This window comes from Diuraphis noxia, unplaced genomic scaffold (genome assembly GCF_037042655.1).
Source record: "Diuraphis noxia isolate RWA-SAM2 unplaced genomic scaffold, SU_Dnox_SAM2 contig0005, whole genome shotgun sequence".
Lineage (NCBI taxonomy): Eukaryota > Metazoa > Arthropoda > Insecta > Hemiptera > Aphididae > Diuraphis > Diuraphis noxia.
In genome coordinates this window covers 3,010,486-3,023,405 of record NW_028301715.1, presented here as the reverse complement: position 1 = coordinate 3,023,405, position 12,920 = coordinate 3,010,486, and the positions used below count along the sequence as shown (strand labels likewise).

Below are 12,920 nucleotides of genomic sequence, written 5' to 3'. Positions count from 1 at the left end.
CAAACATAGCACAAAATTGTTCGTGGAATAGCAATATATGTTGGTGTGGTATTACTGATACAAATGAAAAATGCGCTTAAAAACAAGCCTACCAGGATAATGGCGCCAAATAGTAATAGTTTAAAATAAAAAGGAATACAATAATATATTATTATTATAAGACTTATTTAAGCTTTATAAAATACAAATGCAATCATAGACAACATTAATATAATAATTACTAATAATATCTACAATCATGACCATCCTTATTTGTAAAAGAAAAATCATATGAAATGTATATTAATTATTAATATAATAATCAAGATTTTCAGGGAAGAAATTGGTGTGTATCGATATACGATACGTATCCAATTTTGAGTGTTCAAGAAGTTACACGTTCAATATACAAGCTATATATACCGACCTGTATCGATCTTAGACTTCGATACGAGTCGATAGGTAACACAATTATTCTCAGTCAATAGTTCAATACGTTGAGGTTTGGTTATGATTTAAGGAAAACTCTAATCTTTATGATCAAAACGACACAATCCATGTGGCATGTATATTAAATCGTGGCCACTTGGTCACAGCTCACACGTGATATTAGTATATCACATGGGAATTTAAATCATTTTAAGAATCAGCTATTCATCTACTCTGTGATTCAACTAACTTAAAGCATTTTCCACTACACTGCACACTGACTGCACCAGACACCAGTACATAATTTTATGTACCAACGGCAAAAATTAAAGTGCACTGATTGGACTTTTTTATGTTTCACCTCAATACACTACACCAGTTTTTTGCAGTTTTGTAGTGCATTTATAATCGCATGAGCAGCAGCTCCCGCAGCTCGTGCGCCTTATCATTATCATGATGACGATGAGTATCACAGTACTACCACAGAATACATGAAATATATTATAAATATATATATATTTCATATATTCTGTGGTACTACAGTCCTAATACTAGGTAATATATAAGGTTAATGAACAATACCAATTAAATATTTTATTGTCTTTATACAGAATGTCCCATGTGATTTACCCATGCGATATCTCTCGAAATAATGGAAACATTAAAATTCTGGTTTTGTAATAAGACTCGCGGGGATAAGAATACAATTACATAATTTTAAAATTTATTTTAATGTTTAGGTAAAAATTTAAGAAATGTATTTTTTATTAAATTATTTTCAAAAAAATTTAAGATAACCATTTTGCAATTTTCTGAAAATTTTGAAACGTCAATATTTTCAGAAAAATAAATTCTACAAAATGGCTGTGGTCAATTTTTTTGGGAATAGTTAAATAAAAAAAGGGGGGTAAGTCATGGATGTCGCTCTTCTGTACAGTAGGTTACAAGAATGTAGGAAAAAAAAGCCACGGAAAAAAAATCCGTATATATTATATATATTATTTAAAGACACTTGCTTAAAAAGCGAAGATCAATATTTTACTTTGTTAATACTGAAAAATAAAAATAAAATAAGTCGTGAAAGTCGCTCTGCTGTACAGTAGGTTACAAGTGGGTTACTGTAATGGATGGAATTAAATTTGAATCCAATGATATTATATCATTGTATACGAAAAACGATTCTGAGCGAAGACGGTTTATCTGTCTAGAATATATTATAGTAAATATAGATTATTAAAAATTTTCAAATCTTAGATTTAAAAAGAAAAATTTTTATGAACTTCTAGTTTAAAATAACTTGCGAATTTTCGTGATTTTTACACATGTTGTCAAAATTCAAACTTTGAATGCTTATATAAAAAAATTGTGACTATATATTTATTTTATTTTTCAACTGCTATTGTAACAATGTGTTAGAAGTCTTGTATTCAATTTTCAAATCTTGGATATAAAAGGAATTTTTTTTATGAATTTCTAGCATAAAATAATTTACGAATTTTCGTGATTTTTACATAATATGTTGTCAAAATTCAAAATTTGAATGCTTATAAAAAAAAAATCAGGACTATGTATTTTTAATATTTTTAAACTGCTATTATAACAATGTGTTAGAAGCCTTGTATTAATTTTTCAAGCTTTTCTACCGAACACATACATTTTTATCGAGTTAGAGTTACACCAAAATAAGGAAATCGCTAAAAGTGAAAATCCAATGTTGTAAAAATTTAAATTTCAAATGCTCATAAAAATTTAATTTGAATTTCCGGTGGACTTTTTATTTATGATAAAGATTTAAAAACTTGTAAAGAATCTGGTATTAAATTTTTTATGAATTTCTAGCTTAAAATAATTTGTGAATTTTTTGTGATTTTTACGTATTTTGTCAAAATTCAAACTTTGCATGCTTATAAAAAAGAATTGTGACTATGAATTTCTTTTATATTTCAACTTCTATTGTAACAATATGTTAAGAGCCTTGTATTAAATTTTCAAGCTTTTCTGCCTAACAAATACATTTTTATCATATTAATTAAAAAAAAACTAATAATGATCGAAAATTTCAAATGCCTATGAATAGTTTAACTTAAGTCGAAATTTTTTGAAAATTTCATGGCGGATTGAATATACTCGTATAAACATTCGGTGAAAATTTGATTAACGTGTTTGTATTTGTATTTTTGTGTTTATTTAAGTTTTATGAAAATGAGTAATTTAGGTGATTTATACAGAAATATTATTTTTAACGATGAACCTCGTGTCAAATTTTTAAAAGAACGTGGGTTATCGCTGAATTCAAATGTATGTACTAAATTAAATGTTACGGGGGGAGTGTTGGTGACATGAAAGAAACATGAAAAAAAAAGTTGAAAACGAGATGCAACCGGTTAATTATTTAAAACCAAATACATGCAATGCCAAACAAGAGGTTGTCAAAATGTCAAAAATGGCGATCAATACGTTCCCAAAATCCATTTTTTACCTACGTAGATAAAAATGGAAAAAATAAAAGTGGTTTAAGTTTATGTGAAATTATTTTAACTTGTGTGGTGCTGGGTAAATAAATTTAAAGTCACACAAACTGAGAAATTAACTAACAGAGCCACAGAGGTCATCATATAGTCTCAGATTGGTTCATTCTATATCGATACGTGGTAGCAGAACAGTGGAAAAGGATTAATAGTATAAATAGACGAATCTAAAGAGAGGCATAAAAGATCGAATATAAAAGTCGATTATAATTTCAATGACAACTGTAAAACTACAAGCTCTAATAAAATTATTACCTAAGGTTAGGTGAGAATACATGTTTTTGCGTAGATAGCGTGTGACACAAGTATAAATTTTGTGTAGATAGCATACGACATGTACACCAAAATATATTTTTTAACTTTTTTATCAAAACATTAAAATAAATTAAAATATGAAATAATTGTAGGTAGTTCTTATTCCCATGCTTCTTATTACCAAAACAGTTATGTATTATAAACAGTAAACCAGAATTCGCAGAGATATAGCAATTGGTAAATCCCATAGATAATGAAAGAATGGATAGGCCATCAGGCGTCAGGCCTTATCGCACGGGCATGAACAATGAGATTACAACATAGTACAATTATAATCTATGTGTTACAAGGGGTTTTATCAGTATAAAAATATAAAAATTACCATAAAATAAATTATAATACCTCTTACTAAAGTGAGAGCACTATATAAATAGCAATCTGACTCTCATCAGTCTCATCCACATTCCGGCCCGCAAACCACTATGTTGTTAATATAGGAATGGCCTATCCATTCTTTTCTTAGATCATATACTATGGATGGAGCCATGGCCTGATATTTGAAGCACATAATATAAGCGACAAGTCTCTCCTTGAGATTCATTATCTGCGAGACTGCAAATGCGCGAGTATACTCGTAGCATATTTATTCTGTTTTTAATTCTCCAGGGAACTCATGAGTCATGAGTGATAAACTGATAACTAAATAAATATGCGACGAGTAGACTCGCGCATGCGCAGATAGCAAATCTCAAGGAGAGACTCGTCAATCGTTGCTAATATCATAATTATTATAACAGTAATATGTGCTTCAAATTGTCCACACTGCCACACAGGCGAGATAGGCCATGGCTCCATCCATATTATATGATCTAAATGCTAAGGTACTAATGCCACTTTGGTGGATACACAGAATTGGTGAAATCAGAAATCAGAATGGACACTCTCCAAAATCGACGAAATGAGCTCAAGTGCCACCAGTGTAGCCACACAACAAAACTATTGTGAACTCTAGTTTTATGTAGCATACGGCTAGTCTGAGCTACAGATTTTTCGTTGGTTCGTTTGTTTTTGAGAATCACCAGTAAGTATGAAATCAATCCTGGTCTTAATGATTTAATTTTTAATTTTCTTTGTTCTTTCATTTAAAATTCATAACTTTAAAAGTGATTGGCTTGATTGTGTCTTGTGTGCTGACGAAATGGCATTAAAAACTAATCTGTATTATAGAGTTAATAGAGACAAAATAATTGGCTTTCATGAATCTTCTAACCGTAGAAAATATGAACCTGCTAAGTATGCTTTGGTCCTTATGCTGAGAAGTATAAATTATAACTGGAAACAACCAATTGCCTATTTTCTTGTTTCAAGTAGCTGTAATGGTATTGATCTGAAAGACATAATTTTGTCAACAATTTGTCGTCTCCAAAATATCAAACTCAATATTAAGGCATTTATTACAGACCAAGGCACTAATTTTATGCAGTTTTCTAAAAGCCTTTATGTTTCTCCTAGTAAGCCTTATTTTGATGTTGAAGGAAAATCAATTGTCTATATTTTTTATCCCCCTCATTTGATAAAGTCAACCCGCAATATGTTTTTTAAACATAACTTTCAAATTAACGATAATGTTGTCACTAAAGACCATCTTAATTCATTTTATAATTATGATTCCGGGTGTAATCTTCGATTAGCACCTAAATTAACTTATGCTCCTATATAGGGCCTTTCGAAAAAATGAGAGTTTATTTAGCTACCCAAGTATTTAGTGGTTCTGTGGCTGCTGGTATGTCAATTAGTTTAGTGTCTGGTATTTTACCACCGTGTGCCCAATTCACCATAGACTTTATAAATGATATGGATAAGTTATTCGACATTTTCAATTCTTCTAAGGTTCCTAAAAGAAAAGAATACAATCGTCCTTTTAAAAACACTGAAGCCCAAGTCACTCATTTAAATAAAATGGCTGATGTTTTTAAAAATTTAAAAGTTGTTCATAAATTCAAAGGTTCAGATGAAACTAAGCGTATGAACTTTATCAATGGTTGGTTAACTTCTATATCTGGTTTAAAAATGTTATGGAATTCTTTAAATGCACCTAAAAATAAAGATTATGTCCTTTATACTGGTAGGATTAATCAAGACTGCCTGGAAAATTTATTCTGTACTTTTCGCCAAAGTCAAGGCAATAATTTTAATCCTACACCAATTCAATTTATATGGGCATTTAAAAAAATGCTTTATTTAAATTACTTTCAACATTCTCCTGGTGCAAATTGTATTAATGATTTTGACCAAATATCAAGCTCTGTTATGCCATCCACTGATAAAAGCTCTTATTCTGGAAGAACCGAACCAAGAATTATTTATATTCAAAGGTATTCCTGTTGGTACAGTTGACTACAGACATTTAGAGATTCCTGAAAGGAACTCCTTTACCTATGTATGTGGGTATTTAATGAAAAAATGTCTGGAAAAACATACTTGTCAGGTTTGTGTTGACTATGCTCAGTATCAAAAACAACTGGATCAATCCTTTCTACTATCATTTATCAAAGCATATCCAACTAGTAACCATTGCACTTTTGGAAATTTGATGATGCCTGATGATGATTTTTATAATTATATCTATGAGCTAGAAAATATTTTCATCGATAACTTTCCCTGTATTGCCTATGAGGAAGGTGTTGGGGCTAAGTTAAAAATTGATTTTTGTAATGTACCTTATGATCATCCATGTAAAAATTTTGAAAAATCATATTTTATAAATTTATTTACACGCTTCAGAATTTTTACAGGTATCAAATTTTTGAATAAAGCTTTGGTGTCTGAGAAAAAATTGAAAAATAGAAAGTTGATTGTACTAAAACATTTGTAAAATTATTTTGCAGTGTGCTATTGCTTTCTATTTGCTTTCTTTTGTACAAGCTTGCTATACATGCAGTGCTATTTTATTTTAAAACAGTTCTTTTTAGAGCTATTAATTTAAAAACATCCACCATGTTTATATCATTGTTTATTCATATTTTATTAAAATAATATATATAACACCAAATAAAATTGTTCAAATAAAGATTTTTTATACACCTATATAGTTTATTTATTATTTATTTGCAATTGTTTTTGTAAATAAAATTATTTGTTATTAAATCATGTTTGTTTTTTTTAATTTTTCTTATTGATTTATTGGTTGATATCATCTACAATTACCTATATTGGTCCTATTGCATAATGAAGAAAATACATTTTTACATTAGGCTGCTACATTAAATATCAAATAAATAACCTATAATTTTATAGTAAGTTTGTTAATTAAATTTATTTTTATCAATTCTTGCAAATATTTATGTTTTTTAAAATATAAAATAAAAATTATTTATTACTAAAAAGTATATGAATCTAATTTATTTCCATTTCAAATCAAATATAGAATAGAAATATATGTAATATGTATGTATTTCGAGTACAGTTTTTTGGTAAAACTGATCTTAATTAACTGATATTGATGAAATATACTCTAAAATATAATAATATAACATAACCAAATTTCAAATAAACCGCCAACGTTGAATATGTTTCTATACAAAATTATTGCGTACAATATTTTTGTCATTGTACTTTTTGTGAACACTGGTGGCACTTTAGCTCAAATTACCGTACTCTCCATAAGAGCCAATGTAAAATAATTATCGGTGTCCATTCTGATTTCACCTATTCTGTGGTGGATATAGTGTGGAATGGTCCCTACTCCCTATTAGTGCGTGCGTTCTCTTGGGAATTTGCGATATTAAAAGAAATATAATATAATATATTATATACCTGGTAATATCTTTTATCTATGGCTTATTGGCTAAATACACGAAAAAAGAAATACTAAAAATAGTATTTAGCCATGATTATAATATTAATAAAGTTCAATAGTACGTAAATATTCCACTACTGTTATCAAGCGCTGCAGATTGTTCTCATCGTGACAGTATCATGTCTGATATGCTTATTGGGCGTCTTAATCTGTAAATTACAGACTGTAATCATCTATTCTTTAATCGTGCTATGTTATACTCCTATACTGCAAGCAGCTATACACGAAGTCACGAAATAGATAAACATACGATTACACCTCTTAAAATGCCGAGCTGTTAATTTTTTATTTTTGTCACTTAAGCATCTAGATTCTTGGTTTTTCCGTTTTTATTCATTTTACTTCTACAGTTTGCAGGCCTGTTGCCTGTTGGTTGTAACTTAGCTCTTGAGTTCTAGAATCTTGTATCTTCGTATCTGGCATCTGCAGTATCTGCGAAATGCATACCTTCATTGTTCCACAAGTTTATTGACCATTTTTTTTCATTCTTCCTTCTGCAAAGTTCTATACTTCAGTCGTTAGTCGTTACTCGTTCAGTGATTAGACCACCGTTGTAATAACGCACTAACGCCTTACGTAGTGTTAATCCTAAACTATTCACCTTGAATATTCCCTTACGGACGCTAGTTAAGCCAGTTCATTGTCTTGACTACCCGTTTAATACACCAAATATTAGATAGGTACTATAGTGCATATTAATTATTTGAATAAATTAAAACAACAAAATAACCAAACATGTCAGACGATTTTATTACATTCAACGTTCGCTTTGAAAAAAAATTATTTGAACTTAAAATAAAAACTCCTAAAAATGTATCTGGATTCATCGAAAAGCTGGTAAATAAATAGTTTTTACTTATTTTAACAATTATACTATTAACTAACAAATATTATAATTTTACCGATTGATTTTATCATTTTTATTAGCGTCTCACATAGGTTTTAAGTAACTATTAGGTATAAGTAGCTCAAAAATTGAAAAATGCAATTACATTGATATTTTTAATTATTTTATAGAAAGATGAATTAAATTTGGAGAAAACAGATGAATTAGTGATATTATGTCCAACACCCGACGGAAAGATGGTAAGATTATTTTAATGCATCTGATATTCTACCTAATCCATTATTGTTAATTAACTCTAACTATTACTTTAAAATATGACTTGGCACCTTATTTTAATATGGGGATTTCCATTGAATATGTTGTAAATAAGAAAAAAAGAAGCGAATATGTATTGGAATTTGCACAATTAAACATTTAAACAAGGGGGGCTTAAGCTCCAGGTTTTTTCTAAATTATTTTACCCTAACTTTTTAAACAATTTTTTTGGGTGCCTAAGACCTAAAGCACTTCCCTCCTACATGCATACACACCAATCATTGCACTAATGCGTTTATGTGACAAAATTATCAGCAGTGTTAGGTGTTGATGCATCATTTTTTTTTTTATTATTTAATTCCTTTTTACATATTTTGTGTTTAATTTTATAAATGTACCTAGTGTTATATTCAAATTTATTTCTTGGAAACATTTTTTTTTTTACAGATGGAAATCCAATCAGATGACAATATTGAATTTTTAAAGGTAAAGTTGATAATTTCGTATTAGGTGAGGTATGAAAGTAATTATTGGTGTCTTAAAATTTTAAATTTAAATAAATGTCCCAGTTAGTTTACTTTTGTACTTTTTCTTACTGTAACTGAATAGTGAATACTAGATTGACATCAGATTTACTTACCTAAAAAGAAAATAAAGTAAATAATTTTTAAATTTAATAGAGCTTAAAAAAATATTGTATCTTCTGTTAATTTTATGATATAATGTTAGAAAAATTCAGCATAGCTTATTTCCGAAAGTAGATTTTATGATAGATTGAATTAACTTATCATAAAATTTGTAGGTAAGAACATTATCTGTGTTTTGATAATTTAACAACTTGTAAGTGTTTTTAAATTGTGATGTTTAATATACTCATAACTACTTAAAAAATTGAATTATCATAAAGAAGTAATTAAAAATGTATGAAACATAATGTTTATAGGTTTAAGTTTACCAATAGGTAAATTTGCTTTAGCAAAAAATTAACAAATCTATTTTATGATTTTGAATGATCTTTGAGTACTATCATCCATTTTAAGGATTATCAGGAAAAATTGTGATGGTCATCAGTGTGATCAGACATCAGTTTGTCAAAATACTTACTCTCTGAAAATAATTGACAATCCATTTAAATTTGTATTGTTATTACTATTCACGTCAAGCAGAGACGTGTTTAACTACGGGCAAGAGGGGCATTTGTATACTAATTTTTCTTACATTTTTTTGGTGGAAGAGAGGTTATTAGGTTGCAAAATATATGTGTCTCCGGCAGCATTACTCCTTAACACAAGACTGACGTCATGTATAAAATAAAATAATAATAATTATAAAATCTAAAATTTGTCAAACCCTCAAAACTACTTTAGTTTATAGTTTTTATTAGGCATGACTAAACGGATAGGTATGAATGTATGATCAAACTTTTACTGAAATGCACATTCCTGTTATGACCAAATTTATTACTTAATTCCCAGCTTTTCATTGGTTAGGTCACTAATTATTTTATCTTATGGCATTTTAATTAATGACTTGACTACTTGAATGTTAGGTGTACCGTTATGACTGATATGTGTTATGGTATAGGACTTACGTATAAAGTATTGGTATCAAAATTATGATGATCAATGTAATAATGTGAACTACAGTAGCAGTAGGTGGTAGTGCTCTATGTATGAATGATAACTCATACCAATGTTTTTCAGACCTATCTATTGAGTCTAACTTTATTTTTAGATTACTCAAAAAGCCATAATAAACCATTTTAAATTAATGCTATATCTATGTTGAGCGTAGATCTAAGAGAGAAAAATAGACAGTATTATACTGTTATCCTCTTAAAGTATAGAATCTAAGCTATGCTACTATTAATTTTATAAAATATACGTTTTTATTTGAAAGTTGTTTAACCCTTTATAAAGATCATCCAACTATTTACATTTTTATTTTATCAGTTTTTGATAATAATTTTTAATAGTGTTATAGACTTAATTATTTACTTAATAACAGTATTTATCAATTATAGAAAACAAAACTTGCCTATAATGCAGTAACCAAAGAAATTTATTGCAATGTGGAACTTGTGGTAACTGTTATTCATGAACTGCCTGATGACACAAAAGCTCAATTCATGGTAGCATTAACATTCATTTTATGAATTTATGAAAACATTAATCATATTTTGTATTTCAGCTGTTATCAAATAAAATTGACAAATTAACAATTAAAATTGATGAATTATCAGATAAATTTATCCAAACAATTGAAGAAAATAAAACCAGTACATTTTCAAGTATTAGGTATTTAAAAATGTATTTAATTTTTTTAAATAGCGTACTCATTAAAATATTGCATTTATATATAAATAGGTCGATTTTGGCAGAGGGCTTACAGACAGCTTCTGTGAACAAATCAAAGAATAATTCCTTAGGTAAGTTTAAATTTAAAAATTGTAATAAGATATAAATTTCAAATAAACAATAGTTTCTATAAACCATATATTTTGATTTAGGCGAAGAAGACCTAGATATAAAGGTCAATCTTGGTCAGCGCCAAAAAAAAACCAAGAAGGACAAGGAAAAATTGTCATCAACAACTGTAGCAACTAATGATGTAAAGTTAAAATATAATTCCCATGATAACTAATAATCAAAAATATAAAGAAATATTTTATTAAATATTTACAGAATTCATCAAACTCACCTGAAAACTTAAAATCGGATACACCCACATCTGTCCCACGAATTATACGTAAAGATATTGATGTTTTATTAGAGATGTTAGTAGCAGATGGATATACCAACACTATTCAGAATATTATAGTACTTAAAAGATTTGATAATGATTATGAAAAAGCCAAAAATTATTTGAAGTCATCTTCAACTTAACATTGACTATTATAATTGTTGTTAAAATTTCAATTTTTTTCATAATAAGTTTTACTTTTTGATAATCATATACTTTAAAGTTATTACACTTTGTTATTATTTTCCCTTTTCCGATTTAGTTATTTATTTATATAAAGAAAATCCCGCATGTTCTGATTTTCAAATCTCGGCTGTGGGTTGGCGACCTATACCAGCCTCGTCAATGTACACTCCACGCCGAATCTGGGTATGGCCTCGTGCGAGTTGTTACAACATATTTTGTATTGTTTTATATTTTATAATATGTACATATTTGGTATAATCTTTATTAATATTATCATTGATTATAAATAGTATTTATAATCAATGATATTATACACATACATTGTACATTATACATACCTACAGTGTTTGATACTCATGGTTATCATTTATACGTAAGTATTGCAAAATGCAATTTATAGCTGGATATCTCGCCATCTTGGACTTTATAAATTCAATAGGCAATTAGCGTTATCGTAATCGGCGATAATGTAATTGGTCGTAATCCGTGGTTTTCACTGAACGACCTAATTGCGTTCCTTATCAACGTTGTTTCGTAGTATGAATGTATGTATTTTTGTCCGTTATGAAATTGTTGGATTAAATATTAGTGTCCGTGTCCGTTATAGACAGGTCAAAATAAAATACATTAGAATGCCTATCTTTTTGCAGGGACCTGGTCATTTTGTCCGTTAAGTCATAGGTTTCACTGTACAATGATGCGTGTTTTATTTTATTTTTGTGTTGTTTAAGGACAAAATTTCTACCAGTAAAAGTGCTTCGATTTTCACAAATACCACTTTTTTTGAAAGGAAAGTGAATCTAGTTGAGGGGGTCAAAAGTGATAAATTTTCAATAGTTTTCAAAGAAGCACAGAAAAACCCTAAAAAAGTAACAGAAAAACGGAATTTTTTACGCAAACCCAGATTTCGATCAATTATTTTATTTTACAGCTGTAACTCTAAATACATGAAATTTTCGGTAAACGGAAAAAAAGTCTCCAAATTAATATTTGATTTAAATTCAGTCTTTTATCATATTATAGGTATATTTATAATTTATATTAATTATAGCCCATAGCTAGGTCACATACATATTACATATTTTGTTGAAGATAATTAACATAGGTACAAAATAATATAATAATTAATAATATTATTTATTATTATTTATATTAAGATCACAATATCATTAAATATTTAATTAAAAAAGTATGAATATGGTAATCCAAAAATATGTAAAGTATATGAATATATGTACGATGTACCTATCTTTTTCTATTAGGTTTTAAAAAATATAATATATGAGCAGCTTGCTTTAAAGTATCATAGTTATCATAAGTTTGTCCGTCTATAGGTCTCACACACTGCAGCGGTAGCGGTTTTGGTGTCGGTGGCGGTGGCGGTTACGGCAAAATGAAACCGGACTCAATTGTCTCAATTTTACCGCCACCGCTGCGGTGTGTGGCGACCTTATGCCTTTTAAAATGCGATTTATATTTTTAACGTAAGTAAAAATAAGTAAGTTTTTTATTTTTTGATATATAAAAATTTTTTATTATGTTTTGGGCAGTATAAAGGAAAATCAATACTTTCAAACATTAATATAATGATATTGATATGATACCTATGTATATTATAAATATAATAAATTAATAACTGTTGTCCTATATCATAAGCAATTAAAAAACAAAGCAACATAAATAAAATATATATTTCAATATAACCATATATCTAATAGATTATTATAGAGATCTCTCGACTCTCGTGATCATTGGTATTTACAAGTTGCAATTCCCCAACAATCAAATTAATTTAATATGATATCTGTGCAATACCCTACTTTAAGTCTAGGTACCTATT

The 12,920-nt window shown here is 28.4% G+C and overlaps 1 protein-coding gene across 1 annotated transcript; it reads left to right on the top strand.

Moving 5' to 3' along the window:
* Positions 1 to 7,213: 7,213 nt before the first annotated feature.
* LOC107168119 (uncharacterized) lies at positions 7,214 to 11,120 on the top strand. Its single transcript, XM_015517419.2, has 8 exons — positions 7,214 to 7,887; positions 8,068 to 8,136; positions 8,600 to 8,638; positions 10,176 to 10,283; positions 10,343 to 10,449; positions 10,519 to 10,580; positions 10,662 to 10,762; positions 10,837 to 11,120. Exons 1-8 carry the CDS (start codon positions 7,786 to 7,788, stop codon positions 11,035 to 11,037), a joined length of 789 nt encoding a protein of 262 aa, XP_015372905.1. The 5' UTR covers positions 7,214 to 7,785; the 3' UTR covers positions 11,038 to 11,120.
* The last annotated feature ends 1,800 nt before the right edge of the window (positions 11,121 to 12,920 follow it).

What these genes read in the sequence shown, in the direction of transcription:
- LOC107168119 (XM_015517419.2), top strand. Translation starts at nt 7,786, where the DNA reads ATGTCAGACGATTTTATTACATTCAACGTTCGCTTTGAAAAAAAATTA. An exon ending in AGTACATTTTCAAGTATTAG is followed by an intron (nt 10,450 to 10,518) that starts GTATTTAAAAAT and finishes ATATATAAATAG; the next exon opens with GTCGATTTTGGCAGAGGGCT. An exon ending in CAACTGTAGCAACTAATGAT is followed by an intron (nt 10,763 to 10,836) that starts GTAAAGTTAAAA and finishes AAATATTTACAG; the next exon opens with AATTCATCAAACTCACCTGA.